The sequence below is a fragment of the Danio rerio genome, chromosome 2 (genome assembly GCF_052040795.2).
Source record: "Danio rerio strain M-AB ecotype USA chromosome 2, GRCz13ab, whole genome shotgun sequence".
Taxonomy (NCBI): Eukaryota; Metazoa; Chordata; class Actinopteri; order Cypriniformes; family Danionidae; genus Danio; species Danio rerio.
The window spans coordinates 48,023,782-48,047,030 of NC_141022.1; the positions used below are offsets into that span (position 1 = coordinate 48,023,782).

Consider the following 23,249-nt stretch of genomic DNA (forward strand, 5'->3'; position numbering starts at 1 on the left):
ATATAATAATAATAAGTCATCACAGCCTTAGTTAGATAGTTGTTTCTGGGGGGTTTTAGTCCTAATTTAATGTTGCTTTCAAATACAATAAATCCCTTAAAATACAATTTGCAGTGATGCTCATTCATTTATGGTGGGTGCTCCTAAATTTTTCCCGGTGCTCCTAAATATATACAGTTGGGAGCACCGGTTATACGAAGTAAAAAAAAGTTAATTCGAGCCCTAACACACAGAATCTATCCACACGGTTGTCTAACTGTCTCAAGAATTCCGGGCTGAGAACGGTTTGTAATCGTGCCGCGCTGTTCCTGACTCAGTGGACAACAACCGTACCGAACTGTTCTTAAAAGAGCGACTATTGACATTGATGATATATATGACATTGATTAAAAACTATGGACAAAGGCCCATTGTGACACCTTGATTGATCCCTCTGCTTTAATTAAAAGTATATGTTATCTGCACTGTTATTTCATTTGAAAATATATTTCGTTTACGCCACTGTAGTTGCAGTTTTTTTTGAAGGTATTAAAAAGGGTAGTAAAAGGTATTAAATTCAACTTAAGAAGTTCTTCATATACACTGAAATATGTTGGGTAATCCAGGATTTTGCCATTTTGTGATCGCTGAATTGATGGCAAAATCAAGCAAACTTCTAGACTCTTTCTATGATGTCATCACAATACGGATTCACCCAAAAACAAAGGCCACGTGGACTAAAAAAACCCTCACTAAGCTACCCACTTTACACCCACCATGATCGTAGGTGGCAGAATACGCTGGTCTGTAATTGGCAACAAACCAGAAAAAGAGCACAGCGCACGTTAACTATGAGTAAACATACAAAGTCACATTTACCAACAAATTACTGAAAGACAGTGAAAACTTGAGGTGAGGGAAATTAGTTTAATATAGACTTGTTGTGGGCACAACACATGACACTGACATTGTGTCATGCCCCTTACACAGCACACCCACTAGCAAAAGCAGAAAGCAGCGTGTGGTGCGCAGCACATGAGCAGAAGCAGAGAGCCGGCTTTCACATCAGCGGCATCCGCAGCGCATACCTGATTCACGGCTGTTTCACAGATCCTTCTGTTTACCTAAAGCTGAAGTCAGAATTATTAGCCCTCCTGAATTCTCCCCCGATGAACTGATCAAAGTTTTACAATGATTTCTAGTCTTCATGCAACTGGCACTCAACTGCCATTGGCTCATTTGCATTCAGGGGGAGGGGCTTACCAACAGGTCAGTTGTATGTATGAGAAATACAGTGAAAGTCAATGGGAACATGCTTCATAATGTGTTCTTTTGTGGCCTACAGAAATGTAAGTCATACAGGTTTGTGCTAACATGAGGGAAAGTTATTGATTTTATTTGTTTATCCATGTAATATCCACATTAATCACATTTTTTTCGCACCCAATCAGGCTGTTCGTTCAGATTCCCTGCGCTCTTCTGTTGACCTGGAGCAGTCCGGAGCGTGTGAGGGTCACTTTGAGAAAAACTACCGTCCACTCCGCTCCATAGGGAAAGGAGCCTTCGGGTTTGTCTGGCTGGCTTCAAGACGGTCAAGCGGAGAGGAAGTGAGTGACACTCTTTCTGCCCTCACTGCTATTCACACACTCACGTTCATCTGGTTGAGCAGTAATAACCTGATAACGTTGACGTCAATCGTTCAGAGCTTAAGGGAGGATGTTTGCTCACACCGAGTCCGTGCCTTTGCTGGAGGCTGTATCAAATCTTTTATGGACAATTATATGAGCTGGTGAAGAGATGTTGACTTTATTATCTCTCACTTCAATTTCAGATGGTTGTGAAGTTCATTAGGAAAAGTGCGGTGGTGAGTGAATGCTGGGTGGATGATCCCGATCTGGGTCGAGTCACTCAAGAAGTGGCCATACTGGTTCGTCTGCAGCATCCAAATGTTGTGAAGGTATACACTCGGAGAATGGGCTGGCTGTATTCAGTTGGTCAAAATGAAATCACCTCACTCTTTCTTTACAATATAATAATATTATTTTCTGAAAATAGTGTCACTGTTGTATATTTAAGCATCAAAAAGCTTTAGTCACACAATTCACACTATTAAAAAGTAGATATTGTTAGCAAGTGAATCAAATTTGCTAACAATATCTGCTTTTTGACAGTGCGAATTGAACTAAACTTTGTTTTAAGAAAACATTAGGGATGGTTGACACAGTGGTCGACAAAGTGTCAAATCTTGAAGCGCAAGTGTTTCGAAACACTGCACTGAAGCATGATCCAAAACACCCTGGTCACATGACTAAAGTGTTTAGAAACACCAGGTCACATGACTAAAGCGATTCAAAGCATCGGTCATTTCAGAAGCGTTTTGAGAACTGACAGATCTGTGTTTGACTGACAGAATTGGAAAAACACTCAATCTCATGTAGCCAAGTGGCCCGTGCATATGCACAGTGTAACTGCTGCAAATGGCCCGACTTCGAATCCCGACTTGTACAAATAGTCTGAAATTATGACTTTTGCTTTAATGTTATATCTTCATGACCAAAACACAACATTTACATTCACAAAGTGTTCGTTCAAAATGTCAGACCAATGTTAAAACAAAACACTTTACAAGAACAGGGTATTTAAACAACTATAGTTGCATCACCCTAAATTCAAACCTATTATATTTGCATGCAAGTCAGGAACTCTCACCGCTCTACTGAATTACTTGACACCGCTTCACTAAATCAGTTGAAATCTCAATTTTACAATCTGTGGTTTAATACCTCAACTGTTTCTTTGATGAAGCTGTTCCAGAGCAATAAATAAAAAAGACCACTAGGTATCATTGTCACTGTAGAGACGGGTTTCGAAAAGTTTCAAAGCTTCGACACATTTGCTTCGACTGATTCAGTGTTTCACAAAGCCTTACTCTGCCCACCACTAGAAAACATCTTAATTTTTCAGTGGAAAAATATAGTTTATGTATTGTAGTGCAGTGTTTCTCAACCATGCTCCTGAAGGACCACCAACGCTGCATGTTTTGGATGTCTCCTTTGTCTGTCAGACCAATTACAGGTCTTTCAGTCTCTGCTAATGAGCTGATGAACTGAATCAGGTGTGTTTGTTTAAGGAGACATAAAATATGTGCAGAGCGGGTGATCCTCCAGGAAAGTGGTTGAGAAAAATATTGTAATACTAGTGCAGTGTTTCTCAACCATGTTCCTAAGGAAGCAGCAGCACTACATGTATTGCGTATCTCCTTTGTCACACCTATTCAGATGTTGCAGTCTCTGCTAATAAGCTGATGATCTGAATCAGGTGTGTTTGGTTAAGAATACATGAAAAATATGCAGTGCTGCTGGTACTATAAGAAAGTGGTTGAGAACCACCGTACTAGTGCATGGTTATTCCAAATAAATGCTTATCTTCCTGTCATTTGATGAAAAAAAATTGTTGAAAAAGAGTGAGAAATTAATACAGGAATGTTTAATGATTTAAATATTAAAATTAATACTTTTATTCAACAAATTCCATGTATTTCTTATTCATACTTATGAATTATTTGAATTTATTACACAAATGTTTCCCTAATCATTTCTGAGGGATCACCCTAAGTACCAATGAACTTAAGGTAATCTAAATAGAAGTAAATGGTTAGAAATTTGTATAATGTAGTAAATGGTTAAAAAAAGTTAGAAAACCGTGAATAAAATTACATTTAAAAAATTATAATTAAGCTTTTTTTACTGACTTAAAAAAGTGCACCCTGACTCACTAAGTATCATATTAATTCTAAAAAATTCATGATAATATTAACATTTGAATGTATTGGTGTATGAATGTATGGTATATATTTTTCTATTTTTAAATAAATGCTATGGTTATTAAAGCATATTTATAGTGTTTTTTTATTTCATTATTTGCATGGCAGGTGCTGGAGGTGTTTGAGAATCAGGGATTCTTCCAGTTGGTCATGGAGAAACATGGGGAAGGACTGGACCTGTTTGAGTTCATTGACATGCAACCCAGACTGGATGAGCCTCTCGCCAGCTACATCTTCAGACAGGTCAACCACAAGCCATCAGATCTTCTGGATGCTCCAATATCATAATTTCAGTGAGGTTACATGCAATATTTATTTCACTCTCCCTTATGTATATTGTTGTCATCATGCAGCTGGTAGCAGCGGTGAGTTACCTGCGTTCCAAAAAAGTGTTACATCGGGACATAAAGGATGAAAATATCATCATAAACTCAAACTTCCACATCCGACTGATTGACTTCGGCTCCGCTGCCCTGCTGCAGCCTGGAAAACTCTTCTACACCTTCTGTGGCACGCTGGAGTACTGCTCACCAGAGGTGCTGATGGGAAACCCGTACGTACAACTCGCACTCCACACTACCCATATCAGAGCTATCTGAGAAGTCTATAGGACACAATCAGACACTAGTAACTGATAGGTTATGTAATCATTCAGCATATAATATATATGCTATGTATGCTATATACAGAAGTAAGAAGTAAAATAATGGTGAGTGTCACACAAGAAAAACTTTAATCAGAACTTTTATTAATGATTGTGTATATGCACAGGCGCTAAGTTTCTTTACAAAGTGATTATTACTGGTGTAGCATACAGTACTTAATATATGTATACATTATGCCTATATTTATCAGCCAATATTGGATTATTTAAAAGCTGTTAGCAGTCATATGAAAAAGCCTGATTGCAATGTAAAATTACATGGAGGCAATGTATTGCATATGATTGTTTTGGATCATACAATGTTTTTCCTCCGTGCAAAATCATTAAACTTGCAAAAACACAATATACTCTATAAAATGTCCAGTGTATGTCGGGAAAGCACCTGCTGTGCACCATGCTCAAATGCTGGCACTGTTGGTTAGTTTGGGCTAAAATGTCTTATAAGAAAATAAATCTAATATTTATTATATGATAAACGAAATGGGCTGCACTTTTGATAAACTTTTATGAAGCCACAAAATGTAAAATTTACATATAGTAACAGCACTAGTTTATTTAATTAATTTAATAAAATATGTTCTATTTTGCGTTATTATACTATCTTTTATTCTATCATACTGTTTAAAGAAATATTAAATGGCAAAAAACACCTTTTTTCCTTTTGTCTTGTGTCATTCTTAATGTTGGACAGTTGAATGTTAAATGCATCCAACCCATATTCTGTCAAATTAATTTAATAGAGGGAAAAAAACTAGCTGGTAATGTATGTTATTGATCAATATCAATATTCAGGCCTGTAGCCAGCCTGGCAAAAGGGGTGGTACATTTTTTTTTTTTTTCCTCTCTCTCAAAAAGTGGTCATTTTTTTACTATTATTTTCATCCTTTTACACTTTTTTTTGTATCCGCCCAATATAACCAAACATTCGCGGTCAATTAAGTAGTGGAAAACCTTCTCTTGTTTACATGTTTCGTTTTGTGTGCACGTGAACTGTCAACACACCCACAGACTCGTGTGTTCTGCAGACCCACAGAGGCGCACCTTTTTGGCCCTTTAAAAAATTTGTCTGGCTGGGGTTTCTAAATCTCTTAAATGTCTGGGATTTGGCTTTTCGTCGTTCGTTAATCGTATGTGTTTTTGTATTACCTTTTTACTTGAGCCTACTTTCGCTTGGCTGAATGCAGCTGACATTCAAAATTATTGGTAACACTTTCTTTTGATGGTCCATTTGAGTATTAGTAGACTATCTGCTTATTATCTGTTGATACTGCCGCTAAACAGACATTTAACTGACTATAAGAAACTTTGCAAGTACATGTCAACTAACCTTAACCCCAACCTAACAGTCTTGTGTGTTCTGAACAAAGAGAAACACAGAGAAAACTGAAGTCATTGCGTTTGGGAACAGAGATGAGGTTCTCAAGGTGAATGCGTACCTTGGCTCTAAAGGTCAAACGACAAAAAATAAGGTCAAGAATCTTAGTGTGACTCTGGAGTCAGATCTGAGTTTCAACAATCATGTCAAAGCAGTCAGTAAACCAGCATACTATTATGTCAAAAACATAGCAAGAATCAGATGCTTTGTTTCCAGTGAAGACTTAGAGAAACTTGTTCATGCTTTTATCAGCAGCAGGGTGGATTACTGTAACGGCCTTCTCACTGGCCTTCCCAAAAAGACAGTCAGACAGTTACAGCTCATCCAGAATGCTGCGGTCAGAATTCTGACCAGAAGCAGGAAATCAGAGCACATCACACCTGTCCTCAGGTCTCTACACTGGCTCCCAGTTACATTCAGAATAGATTTTAAAGTATTATTACTGGTCTATAAATCACTAAATGGCCTAGGACCTCAATACATTACAGATATGCTTACTGAATACAAGCCTAACAGATCACTCAGATCTTTAGGATAATATAAACTAGAAATTCCAAGGGTTCAGTCAAAGCAGGGTGAATCTGCCTTTAGCCACTATGCCCCTCGCTGCTGGAGTCAGCTTCCAGAAATGATCAGATGTGCTCCAACATTAGGCACATTCAAATCAAGACTGAAAACACATCTGTTTAGCCGTGCCTTTACTGTATGAGCACTGTGCTACGTCCGACAGATTGCGCTATTATGATTTTCATTTTCTTTTTCATTCTTTTATAACCTATTTTAACTCATTTTAATTTGTTTTTATCTGTTTTTAATCATTTTTATTGTCTGCATTTTATGTTCCTAAACTTGTCTTTTTTATTCCTGTTTATGTAAAGCACTTTGAATTGCCACTGTGTATGAAATGTGCTATATCAACAAACTTGCACTTGCACAAACAGTCTACTAATAATTTAAGGTGAATTACCAGGCATAATGTAACTTACAAATAACCCATCAAAATAAAGTGTGACCAAATTATTGATTCTTGAATCTAAACGACTCAAAAAAAACTTTACTATATGCTTGGAGAGGATGAAATGACTGGTCTAAACTAGCTGCAAAATATATGTACGCCATTAGTTAATGGGTAACCAATGCGTTTGCCTTATTTAAATAATCTACACATTTTAATCATGTAATTATTATAATTTATAGAGATATTGTTTATTTCTATTCCCTTTTCTGCCATTTTTTTCTCATTTGTTGTATATTTTAATAATTTATTATATTTTATTAATTTGATGATGCCATTAGACTATATTACACAGGCTATTTTATATACATTTTATATTGGCATTAAAGTTTTGAACTTGAAAGGGAGAAAGAAGCAGATTTGACCTGTCAGTGGGTGCACATGGCTCCTAAATAGTATTAAATTAAGAGAAATGGTGGATTTGGTGGTCTTTTTTATTTTATTTTATTTTTTTACTGTTTTACTAAACTGTGTATAACAGTGTCATAGTAAATAAAGTGATTGTTAAAAATTTAATTGTTTTGTTTGTTGCATATACACCTATTTCTATGATGTGGGTATTTCAAGTATATCCGCAAGTATATTTCAAACTTATGGGAAGCACTGTCATATGTATAATTGGAAAAAAAATAGGAATCTGTTAAAGTGAAAAAAAAAAAGTAGACTATTCAACTTTTCTCAGTCAGAAGTTGGGACGCCAAATTTGGCACCTAAATTGCCAAATTTGATGTCCTTAATTCTGTAGCGAAGGCCAACACAGGATTCCGTTTGGTCTTAAAGACTTTTTAGGCGAGTTATTTTCACTATTTATTATGGCATAGCAGTCAAAATAGGACAAATGAGCTCATGAATGGCACAAATTATAAATAATTACTGACTTTTGTCAGTGAGGGGTAGGTCTTTCAAACCACCCGAACCCCCCTGGCTACGGGCCTGGTATTAGATGAAAGTTTATTGTTTGTTTTTGTTTCTAAAAATCTGTAGTTGTGTAAATGTGCACTTAGCCGATGTTTTTGTTTTGCATATATAGGTATGAGGGACCAGAGCTGGAGATGTGGTCTCTAGGAGTGCTCTTATACACTTTACTGTTCAGTGAGAACCCATTCTGCAGTGTGGAAGAAACCCTGCAGGCCCGACTCAACCCTCCGTGCGAGATCTCTACAGGTTTGAAGATTTTCCTTCATCTCAGCCATGAAAACTGACTAACACACATGACTACTAGTGCACGTCATGGCTTTAGTGCTGAAATCATCTTGATTGGTTCTGCTTTTAGATCTGTATGCGCTCTTGGCTGGTCTTTTGCATCCTGCGGTTGATCAGAGAATGACTCTGGAGGAGCTCTTGCAGTCGCAGTGGATCCAGCAGCCCATAAATCTAGCCGAGTACTCATGGAGAGACATCTTTCCTTCCAGCGATGGTAAACGGAATCGATTTACTAAATACGCAAACCATCTTTCATTATTAAAGAATTTTGTGCCAAGATTTACTAAAAAACATTCAGCGCAACATTTGGGACACTCTTACATATGCATATGCAAGAAAAATATTCCTTCATGCAGCTAAACTAATCACTAATCGTATGTGTCAAATGTTTCACTGAATGTTTTTAGCAACTCTTGACACACTTGAAATCTTGTCAATTTTAGATCCACATGTATTGTGAATTATACATTGGTAATAAATTATGGTTTGTGGTTGTCTGGTATTTTTGCCATCAGTTAATACCCAGTAAAGCAACTCTCTGCTAAACTACTAGCTCTGCTCTCGCTAGATTATACTGGCCATTATAGACATGAGCTGTCGGGGTTTTATTTTTTCATTTGCTGACTGCCCGTAAAAGCAGCTGTGGAATTTTCCTCTCTCATTGCTGCTTAAATTGTGAAGATGTTTATCTGCATGGTGCAAATTAGCATTAAAAAGCAATCAAACAGTTTACTGCTAATTTGTCCCATGCAGCAAAACCCTTTCACAATTTAAGGTTTGAAGAAGATCAGAGCAGAAAGTCTTCGATTCAATGTCCAATAGTATTAAATGTCAATATCACTTACATTAATATTTTACAATATTATTTTACCCTTAACCCTTTAACTGCCCCACCAAGACAATAATGGTTGGATTGCATTTCTTAACTCCTAATGTCTCTAGTTAAAACACTGAAAATGCATTTTTTTTTTAAAAAACATTCCATAATTTCTAAAATATCACCCTCTGCCAAATGGTAGATATGTCTATATATGGTAAAGTACCAGAATTAATACAATACTATGAAAAATCTGAAAATATGAAGTGTAAGAGCAATTTATTATAAAATATTCCTATTAAAATATTTTTGAATACTAAGTCTTTTTAGTATGCCTTAAAATATTTCAGATCCTCATTTAACATGTTTTGTTGTTTGTTTATACAATAAAACCAAAATCAAGTGTAGCAGTGCAACAGGATTATTATTTTTTTTTTTGTAAACCAACACTGCTGTGTGCAGGCCATTATTTAAAAGACTTTAACAGTCAATATTTAAAACAGTCAAAATATGGTCGATCATTTGGTAGAGCTGGCAGTTAAAGGGTTATTACGATAATAATTGCACGAGAAACAAAGTGAACAATTTTAGTTTATGCTTAAAAACAAAGGGCTTTAAAAATGACTTCTGTTTAAATCATCACGCAGATATTTCTTCTTTTAGTCACAAACATGCTTCATTTTGATTTTAAATAGTTTTAAGTTCTTTGAAGCATTTGCACTGTTTTTAGATAAGGAAGTAAAGTTTTACAGTAAATCTCCATGTTCTTGTGGTTGGGAAAGGACTTGTTCAAACCTTTATTAAAAAACTGTATTACTGAATTAAAGTAGTGAAGGAATGTGCAAAGCTGTATTTTCAAACTTTAGACCGTTTAGTATAAACTGTTAGTTTTGACTGCTTTTTCAACTTTTTTCCTGTAAAAATTAATTTCTTACCCCAAACCATAAAACTAGTCATAAGTGTCCAGTTTTTTTAAGTTACAGTTAAAATCAGAATCATTAGCCCCCCTTTTGATTTTTTTTCTTCTTTTTAAATATTTCCCAAATGATGTTTAATAGAGCAAGGAAATTTTCACAGTATGTCTTATAATATATATTAATAATAATAATAATATATATTTTTCTTCTGGAGAAGGTCTCTATTTTTAATTTTCTAAAAACCATTTTAATGTCAAAATTATTAGCCCCTTTAAGTTTTTTTTTTCCATAGTCTACAAAACAAACCATCATTATACAATGACTTGCCTAATTACCCTAACCTGCCTAGGTAACCTAATTAATCTAGTGAAGCCTTTAAATGTCACTTTAAGCTGTATAGAAGTGTCTGGAAAAATATCTAGTCAAACATTATTTACTGTCATCATGGCAAAGATAAAATAAAATCAGTGATTAGAAATGAGTTATTAAAACTAGAAATGTCTTCTCTCCGTTAAACAGAAGTTAAGGGGGAAAAATAAACGTGGGCTAATAATTCTGCCTTCAACTGTACATCACCTGAAAGCCGAATAAATATATGTTCTATTAATATAAACTATCGATGCTATTAATATATAAAATCAAGATTCATCAAGAAAATCAAGGACATTATTTAGCTGAGGTACGACTATTTGAATACCTGGAATCTGAGGGTTCAAAATTGCCTTCTAAATTTTGATTAAATGAAGTACTTAGCAATTCACATAACTAATTAAAAATAGATTTTTGATATCCACAGTAGGAAACTTGCTAAATATATTCACCAACATGATATTTATGTAATAGTCTAATGATTTTTAGCATGAAGACAAATTGATCATTTAATCAATGTGTTTTTGGATTTTGCCTAAATATACCCATGTAAAAAAGACTGGATTATGAGTCCAGGGTCACACTTAAATAATATAGGAACTGTGTTCCTTTCATATTGTTCATGATAATTTCATGGCTTGGTCTTAAAATGTCTAAGATTGATCATGCTATGCACATTTTCTAAAAAAAAAAAAAATAGGACTAATCATACTTATTTCTGTCTAAGATTCCAAGTCATCATGTGTGCACCGAGCAGAAGTCCTCTACACAAACTCTGAAAACAATCTGAGCTCGCTAGAAGACACACCAATAGGAGAAGATGATGATGATGATGAAGACGACGAGGAGCAGAGGAGAACCATGGCAGCGCTTCAGTCTGAGCTGTTGAAATATCTCACCGACGAGTGAGCCACTGTTGTGAAAGAGACACTAATGCGTTCAGCTCAGCTAATTACTACTTTACATCTAATGTCACCATGAGCACTAATGCAGGATCTGTCCGTCCAGCTGCTGCTGATGATTCCAGGCCGGCCAAAGAGCAAAGCAAAAGTGGCACTGGGAATGAAAGCCATCTGTGTTGCTAAGAAACTGCTTCATCTCCATGTTTGGTGAAGGAACAGGAGTGTATTTATCAAACGTCTTGTGTTTTTCACTCAGAGTTGTGCTCTTGGTTGTAATGTTGCGGAGTCGAGCTGAAGGATTGTCCAGTTAAAACATGCAGCAGGCGCACTAGACCTGAAGGATGATACTCACTCGAGCTTTAAGACATTTGTTATTAGTCCTTCAGAGCTTTAACATAATTTTAGGTTGATTTTTAAACTTTTAAATTAAGAATATTTTAATTATTTTTATAACATTTCAGTATTTATGCTATAAATTAATCATTATTGGCGTATTTTTAGATCGTTTCATCTGTTAATGATGCTGGTTTTATTTCAGAATGCACACAGGCTTTGTAAAGCCTCTATTATATGTTGATGTCAGTGAAATTCTTCAATAAAAACTTTAATAATTACTCTGGTCTTTATTTCTGGTCATTCAAGCATCCGGAACTTTTGAGCTCTGGCTGTTGTTGCGGGGTCGGTCGTGTTTTGACGCAGCACAGCTATGGGTTCACATGTATGCAGAAAACAGGTACAGTCTAAGGGATAAAATAAATGTTTTACATCTATTAAGATTCTTGAACGCTAAATTTGGACCTTCAATTGCAGAATTTGTCATTAATATATCGCGTTTATGTTGGTTAGACGCGGATTTTTGTCTGTCGTTCACTGACTGGAACCGGGGTTGCATTTATTTGCGATAAATCGAGTTGGAGAAATGGCGTTAACTTTTATTTTAAGGGCTCTTGGTTATTGGCAAAACAAATACAAATGTCATTACGTTTAATTAATTTTTAAAGTTGTCTCATTGTTTTGATGTACAATGTGACCTTCATTCAAACTTGATCAAACACATGTGTAGCTAATATTTACAAAAACATTTTGCCCGACTGAAGCTAAAATCGTCCATAGCCTCTAAAATTAATCAATTATACACGACATGTAGTTTGTGTCGTGTTTTAGTGTTTTATCTGAGTAGGAAATAACGTTAAACACTATCATACATTTTCAGCACGAATTTCAGAAGACGCCACTAAGCGCCTTTCGGTCGTTTGCAGTGGGCTCTATACGGAAAAATAAAATCATTTAGGGTCATGTAATGGCATTAAAATACTCACTTGTATGTTATTTTAAATCTAAATACTTAAGGTATCTTTAAAAACTCTTAAAATACAATCAAATTTAGTAAAAAAAAAAAGATATTTGGCAACGTTAAGTAGCTATAGTTCAGAATAATGTTGTTTTGTTGTACGAATATTGTTCTGATATTGTTGTATACGAGCCATTCCATGCAAATGTCAAACTTGCCATGATAAAAAATGTTTTCAACAAAATAGAGAAACCGTTTCTACCGTTTCTATGCAAGTACTTTGAAAAAAGCTCAAAATGTCTCTTTCCGTGTTTTCAAACAATTATATTTCATTAAACATGGTCATACAAGTGCCAATTTCATATCGGTCACATCCATAACGTAAAAGTGTCACATCCATAATGATGTCACATTCATAACTTTTCCCTCAAACGCCTCAAATATATATATTTTATAGAGGGCAAACATCTTTTGATTGGCATAATTTCTTTTGAGATGTGCAGATTAATTCAAAGAATTTCTAAAAAGTATGTTGTATACTGTAAACTGGCAAACTTTTTTGACTCATCCATATGACATGATTATTTTCCTCATATAAAAAATAAAAAATTAATGCAGATTGATATTTTTTTCATTCCATAACTCTGTGGTTTGTTGTTTTGGAAAATATAAACAGTTGCTTCAATATAACATTAACGTTAACCTATACTTTGTGAATTCATGATTTGAGTTTTTATTTTTTATTGCTCCTACGTGATATGTGTGTTTTATATGTGATATAGTTATATATTTACTAAAGACTGAGGCCTTCATCATGCCACAAAATATCAGTAACTATTTTAAAAGTCAAATCGCACACAAATCAGCTGTGTTTTTTAAGTTACTTCCTGCTATCAACATATAGACTGGATACACACACTAAAATAAATCCTCTTTACAGAAGCGGCAAAAAAAAAAAAAACTACACATATGTACAAACCCTGTCTTTGTCCTCAGCCCAATTGAACCTACAGCTTTAATACAGTGCATCCTGAAAGTATTCATAGCACTTCACTTTTTCCACATTTGTTTATGTTACAACCTCAATGACTGTAAAATATATGGACGACGCGACAGCCCTTTTTCCCATTGAACGCCTTGAGGGCAAAACGCCTGCTTGACGGGCACAAACTGTCGCAAAAGACTGCTGAAATTGGAGCCAGACATGCGCAGAAGGATTGTCTGATGGAGCCAGAGGAGGAGCCGCGAAAATGAGCAGAGTCGAGCTTCCAATCAAACGCTTTATGTAAAATCAACTACGCCCCCCGAACTTCTCAGCATGCGTTTGCTGTCATATCAACACAAATGGATGTAATAACGTTAACAAATATGAGGGTTTTATATATTCAATCGCGCCAGCTCCAGGCCGCAGCGCATAACTTACTCGCGGCGTCGCGGGCTGATTCCGGCTCGCATGCGGCAGCGCCTGCTCGCTCGGCCGCCGCATCTGGCTCGATTGACTCGGGCTGGAATCGGGTAGTGAGTCCAGGCATCCGGAGTAGGTCCAGCAGAGGTAACATTAGTCAGTCTGAGCTCTAAGAGATAAGTCTCCGGCAGGCGAGAATCTAGCCGGAACTGTGTTTTGCTATCTGGGTGGCTAGGCGTGTATCAGCAAATTAATAAAGCCCGAAAAAAGCCCTGAACTTAGCGAATAAACAGTGTTCCACCAGGATCATGTATGTCAGAAACTATAGTTTACTGCTGAACTCATTTTGTCATGGTAAAATAACACAGAAATCGAATAATAACATTTCAGTCTCCTGCCGAAGCTCAGACGCCGCGCTTTGAGAAACTGTCAATCACAGCTGTCAATCACGATGACACGCCCAGCATTAAATTACTGCTAAAAACAAACTGTTTACAAAAATGAAGATCTGCACCTATTTCAGCACAATAACCAGTGCCTTAATCGACCAGAACTATCTTTCGGGACATTTTATTGCAAGTGTAATATTTTTTTTTATTTGGGCTCAAGTCTCCTTCATTAACACGGAGGAGGCGGGCTTTATGACTTGTACTGCAGCCAGCCCCCAGGGGGCGATCTAACGGCCGAAACCTTCACTCAAACGTAGGCTTGCGGCACACTTGTACAACCTTATTCCAAAATAGATTTCCTCAAGATTCTACACACAATACTCTATAATGACAATGTGGAATAAAGAGATTTTTTTGAAATTGTTGCAAATTTATAAAAAAAAACCCTGAAAAATCATATGTACATTAGCATTCACAGCCTTTGCTGTGAAGCTCTGAATTGAGCTCAGGTATATTCTGTTTCCACGAATCATTCTTGAGACGTTTCAGCAGCTTAATTGGAGTTCACCTGTGGTAAATTCAGTTGATTGGACATGATTTGAAAAGGCATACACCTGTCTAAATAAGGTCCCAGGGTTGACAGTGCATGTCAAAGCACAAATCAAGCATGAAGACAAAGGAATTGTCTGTAGACCTCCGAGATAGGATTGTCTCGGCACAAGGCTGGGAAAGGTTACAGAAAAATTTCTGCTGCTCTAAAAGTTCCATTGAGCACAGTGGCCTCCACAGTGGCTTCTCCGTAAGTGGAAGATATTTGGAACCACCAGGACTCTTTCTAGAGCTGGGCGGCCATCTAAAGCTGAGTGATCGGGGGAGAAGGGCCTTGGTCAGGGAGGTGATCAATAACCCAATGGTCACACTGTGTGAGTTCCAGTGTTCTTCTGTGGAGAGAGGAGAAATTCACAGAAGGACAACCATCTGTGCAGCAATTCACCAATCAGGCATATATGATAGAGTGGCCAGATGGAAGCCACCCCCCACCTGGAATTTGCATTTGAAGGACTCTCAAACCATAAAAAAATAAATTCTCTGGTCTGTTGAGACTAAAATTAAACGCTGTGGATTAAATGCCAGGCGTTGCATTTGGAAAAAACCAGGCACCGCTCATCACCAGGCTAATACCATGCCTACAGTGAAGCATGGCGGTCACAGCATCATGCTGTGGGGATGTTTTTCAGCAACAGGAACTGGAAGACTAGTCAGGATAGAGGGAAAGATGAATGCAGCAATGTACAGAGACATCCTGAATGAAAACCTGCTTCAGAGTGCTCTTAACCTCAGACTGGGGTGATGGTTCATCTTCCAGCAGGACAATGACCCAAAGCACACCGCCAAAATATCAATGGTGTGTCTTCACAACTACTCGATGAAGTCCTTGAGTGGCCCAGCCAGAGCCCAGATCCAAATTTTATTGAACATCTCTGGACACATCTGAAAATGTCTGTACACCGTCGCTTCCCATCTAACCTAATATAGCTTGAGAGGTACTGCAAAGAGGAATGGGCAAAAATTCCCAAAGACCGGTGTGCCAAGCTTGTAGCATCATATTCAAAGAGACTTGAGGCTGTAATTTTTTTTTGTAACCAAAGGTGCATCAACAGTATTGAGCAAAGGCTGTGAAAACTGATGTACATGTGATTTTTCAGGGTTTTTATTTTTAATAAATTTGCAACAATTTCAACAAATCTTTTTTCACATTGTCATTATGGGGTATTGTGTGTAAAATTTTGAGGAAATACATGAATTGAATCCATTTAAGAATAAGGCTGTAACATAAACAAATGTGGAAAATTTGAAGCGCTATGAATACTTTCCGGATGCACTGTAGTTTTGTTATGCTAAAAACTGTTATTTAGAAGAAGAAAAAATACTTCAGAAATAGCAAGTTTAAGTTGTTATGATTGACATCAATTAATTAAAACATGAAATTATAAATACATTCTACAAATAAATACAATTTTACAATTGTCCCCATGTTTCTGTCAGTCCTGTCACATTTGCATTAAATCTATCCTAAAATGTGTGTAATACACCTTTAAGACTATGACTCAAACAAAGTGACATCATTTGATGGAGGAGAAGCTGACTATGATCAAGGATGAGTTCTATCATTGAATTGTATGATTTTATGCTTGATTTTGTATGATCTTTTGAAGACGACAAGCTTAAAGGTCAGGCCCTCTCACATTTTTTATAAGTGACAATGTACGTTTCTGGTAGAATGTCCCATCCATATATATATGGAAATGAACAACATTTGCTTTCTCTCTGTGTTGTCAGATGGTGCGATGGCTGTGGAGATGGAGTGCATGTCCTGTGGTGATGAACAGAGGTCATATGCCGTTCTGCTCCACACAGCAAGAGCCCCGTCATCTGAATTCGTCCCACAGCAGTCAGATGCCCCACAGCCCTGTGAATCAGCTCACCTTATGTTCTTTACTCCAGATGGGCTTCTCACAGACTCAAGCCGAGGAGATGCATGAAGCAGCCCTGAAGAGCCGCGGCAAACATGTACCTTCAGTTCTCACAGCGCTCTTCGTCCTGGGCTTCAATCCCTCCAGCGTGCTGAAAATACTGCAGAAGTGTCCTGAGGTGTATTCGGCTAAAGGTGAAGAGCTGCAGCAGCGCATCCTTAATCTGAGGAAGATGGGATTGGTAGAAGGTGATGATGCTTATTAATTAAAAATGACAAAAATAAATTTTGTCAGTAGGCCTGTCACAATATATTTTTGGTCTTACGATATATTGCGTCAAAATGTATCGCGATAAACGATATTGTTGTCATTTTAAGACCATTTTATGCAACTCATTAATAATGGCAGAAAAACAATATAATATCATTACAATGCACGAATACTCTTACAAAGAACTCATCAAGTTTTATTCCTAAAAATATTCCATTTAAGTATAGTCATTTTAACACTAATAATTAGACATTGGAATCAGAATGTGAAAACGCATATCCTAAATAAACAATAATAAATATTAACAAAAAAGTGACAAGTAAAAGAAACAGAGGCTGCGATATCTGTTACCAGATCTATTTTCAGTTGTCAGACACCAACATGAGAATATACTATAGTAATTTATAGTAAATACTATAGGGTTTTTAACCACACTGACACCTTCAATAGAGATAGAGATGTTGCATAATCGGCTAAAATGTTGCCAGAATTGTTTTTTATGTATGAGCAATTTATATTGCATCACTAAAAGTGATGTGTGTTATGTGATAAGTCAATATATTGATGATTGTGACAAGCCTAGGGGTCAGTAATTACTATTATTTTAAATGATAATTTAAAATATATTAAATGGATAGTTCATCTAAAAATCTACATTTGCTCATTTACTCACCCTCAAGTAATGATTTTTTTAACCTCCAAATTTCCATATTCAGACTATTACTGAAACACGTGACACTGAGTAATAACTCCAACTCCATTCAGCTTGGGCTAGCTAATCAAGTTTGCACTAGGGTTTCTAGAATCATCTGTGCAGGTGTGTTGAGGCAAGTTGGAGCCAAAAACAAGTTTGGGCACCCCTGGTATAGTACATCCAGTATTTACAGAAACTCAAACAGGTTTGGAACAAGTGAAGGGCAGGAAATGATGGAAGGATTGAAGTTTTTATTCTTCAAATAAAAAAAAGGCCAAATAACAGACAGTTTTTTTTTTACATTTTTTTTACCTCCAGCTATGTTTGAAATATGTGACACTATGATATTTCAAATTTACCAAAAACAAGGATATTATATTGTAATATCACTTGCGATATTACTGTTTTTATACTATCATTTTGATCAGTCTAGTATTATATGATAAACATTTGTAATTCAGATGGGATCATTCAAGATGATGCTTATAAATTACAATTTACAAAAATGTTCGAGGTCAGTAATTATTATTATTTTTTGAATGACAACTATTTAAAATATTCTTCTGTTTAACACAAAACAAGATATTTTAAAGAATCAGTTCAAACAAATCAGCCGTTGACATCAATAGTAGGAATAAAAATACTATGTAAGTCAATGTTTTTTGTGTAGTATAGGTTTGGAACAATTGGAGGGTAAGTAAATGATGGTAGGATTTAAATCTTTGCAGGAACTGTCCCTTTAAATCTTTTTATTATTTTAAAAAAATTATTTGTTCTGAAATATGTGACGCTGAATGCTATATTTAATCAAATATACCAATAACAAGTATATTGTATTTTAATATCATTTGCGATATTACTGTTTTGACTGTCATTTTAATCAATCCAGTATTGAAATATATGATAAACATCTTCAATTTAGTTAATATTGATCTATAGCATACTTACATTATTCACAAGCAGCTAAGGGCATGGAAGAATCTATTGTTGATGATACAATGGTTGTGAAAGTTATTGGCACCCTTGGTAAATAGAGCAGTGAAAAGAAATCTCCCATTTTCTCAAAATTAATCTCAAAATTGAAAATATCATTATGGAGGGAATGTTTTTTTTTTCCTTAATGAAAATTGGCCTCAACTATTGGAAACTGTTAATCGTAACTTTCTGCAGGCTTCATTTGCCTAGAGTCCCCTGTAATGCTTAATAAAGTTGGCATAAATATGGAAATAAATAATATATTTTTCCCCATTCAGAGTTTAAATAAGATTCTTTAAATGTTGTTCCACTTTAGTTTATCCATTCATTCACTATAGGTTTAGGTCGGGACACTGGGATGGCCATGAAATCTGCATCTGAACAAGCACTTGGCATATGCAGAAGCTTGTTTCTGAATGACAACAGAGGAATTTGATTAAATTGTTTTTCAAGAGTTCACACTTAGATACTGTTTGACAACTTGTTAGCAAGTTAGCAGGTTTGGCATGCTGTCCCGGGAGAGAACCCTGAGCTCGGAGATAGTTGAGCCCAGGGCTCCCGCCAGGTCCATAGAGCATGTGAGGGGAGTACGAGGTCAGGTGTTCTCGAGAGCTCCCAAAATGCTTGAGACTCGGGACAGCAGCCGTGTATTCGAAGAAACTCCCCTAAAGGCTTGATGTGCTATATCCGGCTGCTGGATATAGTGGTTTGAAAAGAATGTAAAGGGGGCTCCAGTGGGAGCAAAGGGTGATACAGGCTCCTGCGGGAACACGAGCAGAGTTGGCGTTGGCTATGAATACTCCTGCTAAAGAAGAGACTCAGGGACTCAACTGTCATTTGCTGCACATCAGAACAGAAAGCTGTGACTGTAAAGTTTAATATTTGCAATAGTGGTTTTTCACAGTATCGAATATTGATAGTTTTGTAGTTATTGTATCAAAGTTAGAAATTCCAGTATCATGACAACACTACACTCAGTGTGATGTGTTAAAAATGCAAATATAAATTGTAGGAGTATACATCACATATTTAATTTACTCAGAAACAATTCTAGGGTTGCCTATAATTGTGGTCAACATGTATTGGAGAACAACATTTATTTAGGAATAAAATATTTTTAAGGAAATGTTAATGTTATCAACTCTTTATAAGACACTCATTGTAAAATGGGGATTATTACAGGACTTCTTGAACTTTTATGATTATATCAATATTAGATCGTGGTTCGGTTACCATATATGGTTCTTCACCCAATAAATAGTTAAGTTAAATTTAGATTTTTTGGGGATTTAAAAATAGGAAGATAAGTTTTCTAGTAAATATCATAGCTGTATTTTCTACAGTTTGTATGTAAAATTTTACAAAGGGTGCCAATACTTTTGACCATGACTGTATGTACATTGTTCTCTCTATGCATTTTCTTTCTGCTCAGTGTTTAAATCTATTTCAGTATTTGTTTTTCCTAATGAAGAGTCTGAATGTGTCCACAGGTAGTTTACAGAGGATGATCAGTCACTACCCCAAAGTCATGGTCCTGCCATTAAAAAGGGTAAACGCAGTATCGCGATTGCTCAAAGAAAAATGCCACTTCACCACCCAACAAGTCACAGAAATCCTCCGAAACTCTCCTGAGGTTTTGGAGGAGGATTTAGCCCAGCTGGAGTACAAGATTCAGGTACAGCATGCTTTTTTCTCAGGGAGTGTTTTTTAGGTCTCATGAGAGCACATGATGCCAGAACATTTGAGGGGGAAAAACTGTTTTTGTAAATGTATTTCTCCCACCGTTTTGCTGTTGTATGAGCTGTCGCAGGTCTTCTGTGATAGTCAAATCACAGCATATGCCAGATCGCAATTATAGCTGACCAGACACCACAGTCCAGAACACATCATATTGTGTGGTCACTGCGAATAAAAAAAATTAATAAACAAATCGAAAGAAAATGTTATATGTAGTCGAGCAAAACGGTCATGTTCTCTATCGTGTTTAGTGTTGGTCAACTGTGGTAGCATCTTTTAATTAGGAAAAAATATTTTATTATTATTATAACTATTTTTTATTTTTGCTCTTTTATTGATAATTTTTCTATGTTCCTTCCTATTATGTGCTTATTGCTGTTTTTACTGTTTTATGCTCATATCGTGTGTTTATTTTCTCTCTGTAAAGCACTTTGTGCAGACCTGTGGTAGTTGGAAATGTGCTATATAAATAAATAGAACTTGAACTTGAACTTATATAGTACGCTAATAACAGTATGTGAGGCGAGTAGTATGTCCAAATTCATAGAATTCTAAAAACAGCATGCGAGAAGTACCCGGATGACCTACTACTTCGAGATTCTGCACCCTGAGAGAATTCATGAATGGTAGTGAAGCTACTATTCATACTAATCACATTCATACTGTATAGAACGCACTTTTTTAACGATCAAGTAGTAAATTCAACTGAAATCGTCTACTGAGTAGTAGACGATTTCAGATGCAGCCTTTGTGCAGTGTTTGTTTTTTTTCCTCCCTTTTTTTTCCCCAACTACCAGAATGGTGTGCATGCTTTTGTGTGCATGTTTTGTCATTGCAATTTTGAAATGTTCAAGCGAGATTAAAGCATTTGGCCACAAGAAATTATAACGTTTGTAGCTTTAAAAAGGAATAAATGTATTTAATTATTCATATGTTGAATTAATTATATGATTTTTATTAATTTTTTTTACATTTCATCATTTAATTTTTGTACAATTACAAAATACAATTTGTAAACTCAATTTGTGAATGCACAAGTAAAAATCACAAATATTTTCGACAAATGAATTGAATTTGTGTGTTTCAGAATCATGTTTTGAAGTTACAAATTGGATTTGTGTACTTATGAATTGTGTTTTGAATTTATGAATTGGATTTGCGTACATTTTTAATTGTTTTTTTTTATTCACAAATTGGTTTTGTGTATTTTTGAATAGTTTTGAATTCATGAATTGAAATGGTTTATAACATTTGCTCTTTTGTATTTAACTATGCTTCTAATTTATGGAGCCAGATCAGTCTCAAAAATAATACATTTACAAAATATTCATACATGGATAGCACAGTTCACATCTACAAAATACAATTTGTAAACACAATTTGTGAATGCACAAGTAAAAATCACAAATATTTTCGACAAATGAATTGAATTTGTGTATTTCAGAAACATGTTTTGAATTTACAAATTGGATTTGTATACCTATGAATTGTGTTTTGAATTTATGAATTGGATTTGCGAACATTTTTAATTGTTTTTTTTTTATTTACAAATTGGTTTTGTGTATTTTTGAATAGTTTTGAATTCATGAATTGAATTTGTGTATTTTTGAATCGTGTTTTGAATTTACAAATTGGATTTGTGTATTTTTTTATCGTGTTTTGAATTCATGAATTTGATTTGCATCAAATTCATGAATCATGTTTTGAACTGGGCGAGGCAGTGGTGCAGTAGGTAGTGCTGTCGCCTCACAGCAAGAAGGTTGCTTGTTCGAGCCTCGCCTCAGTTAGCGTTTCTGTGTGGAGTTTGCATGATCTCACTGCCTTCGCGTGGGTTTTCTCCGGGTGCTCCGGTTTCCCCCACAGTCCAAAGACATGTGGTACAGGTGAATTGGGTAGGCTAAAGTGTCCGTAGTGTATAAGTGTGAATGTGTGTGTGGATGTTTCCCAGAGATGGGTTGCGGCTGGAAGGGCATCCGCTGCGTAAAAACTTGCTGGATAAGTTGGCGGTTCATTCCGCTGTGGCGGCCCCAGATTAATAAAGGGACTAAGCCGACAAGAAAATGAATGAATAAATGTTTTGAACTTACAAATTATATTTTGTAAATGTTAATTGTGTTGTTGATGGATGAGTTTTAATTTGTAAATGTATTATTTTTGAAACTGATCTGGCTCCATAGTAATTCTCATGATATTTTATGTAAATGTGTTCACCTACAAAAATTTCCCCCAGTCAGTTTAATACAATGAATTATTTAAAAATGTTTAAGTTATTTAAATCATGTGGTGAAGTTGCATTCGAATCACAATCACAGTATAAATAACATAAATGTTGCGATGTACATTTTTTTCCCAGTGTAATGCAGCCCGATTTTATACTAGCAAACTGACGGCCAGCTTCTTTTCACCCCACAGTATACATATTTCCGTATGGGCGTTCGGCAAGCAGAAATGGTAAAGTCGAAGCTGTTCAGATTACCTGTGTCTGAGCTGCGGTGTCGACACAGTTTTCTGGAGAGAAGAGGACTGTACCAGACGCCAGACAAAAAGGGTCAAACCCTCATCCTCAACCCTCCGCTCAAAGACATCCTCTGCGCCTCTGAGGAAACATTTCTGATGCAGGTCGCCTCCGCAAATGCAGAAGAGTTCAATGCTTTTCGCAAGCTGATAGCAAGAGAGCTGGAGGAAGAAGACAAAGATGAATACAGCAGCAGTGATGAGGATGATGATGAAGATGATGATGATGAACAGCACAGAAGGAAGCCTCACTAGAAAATATATTATAAGCCGGGCATGAAATGAGGCAATAAAGGGATATTTCATACAAAACATTCAACATTTATGAGTTCTTTTTTTTTCTATTGAGTACAAAAGAAGATATTTTGAAGAATGTTAATAATAGGTAACTATTGACTTGATTATTTTGATTATTGATATATATTTATTTAAAGGG

At 36.0% G+C, this 23,249-nt stretch overlaps 2 protein-coding genes across 6 annotated transcripts in view; both read left to right on the forward strand.

The window, feature by feature from the left end:
* The window catches only part of pask (PAS domain containing serine/threonine kinase), a 33,501-nt gene extending 21,823 nt beyond the window's left edge, over nucleotides 1-11,678 (forward strand). For 3 of the 4 annotated variants that reach the window (XM_087241315.1, XM_087241314.1, XM_087241313.1), the window contains exons 14-20: nucleotides 1,431-1,586; nucleotides 1,811-1,936; nucleotides 3,911-4,045; nucleotides 4,156-4,355; nucleotides 7,887-8,020; nucleotides 8,130-8,273; nucleotides 10,890-11,678. In XM_087241315.1, the coding sequence (XP_087097441.1) occupies nucleotides 1,431-1,586; nucleotides 1,811-1,936; nucleotides 3,911-4,045; nucleotides 4,156-4,355; nucleotides 7,887-8,020; nucleotides 8,130-8,273; nucleotides 10,890-11,071 (1,077 nt within the window). In that variant the 3' untranslated portion in view covers nucleotides 11,072-11,678. The remainder of the gene's footprint in view (nucleotides 1-1,430; nucleotides 1,587-1,810; nucleotides 1,937-3,910; nucleotides 4,046-4,155; nucleotides 4,356-7,886; nucleotides 8,021-8,129; nucleotides 8,274-10,889) is intronic. The other variant, XM_087241316.1, reaches the window with a different exon arrangement.
* Nucleotides 11,679-11,720: 42 nt separating this feature from the next.
* mterf4 (mitochondrial transcription termination factor 4) lies at nucleotides 11,721-23,127 on the forward strand. 2 transcript variants are annotated; one of them, NM_001126468.2, is given in 4 exon segments: nucleotides 11,721-11,797; nucleotides 16,490-16,871; nucleotides 20,053-20,237; nucleotides 22,712-23,127. In NM_001126468.2, coding segments are annotated over 4 exon segments (951 nt in total). In that variant the 5' UTR covers nucleotides 11,721-11,770; the 3' UTR covers nucleotides 23,069-23,127.
* Nucleotides 23,128-23,249: the final 122 nt, after the last annotated feature.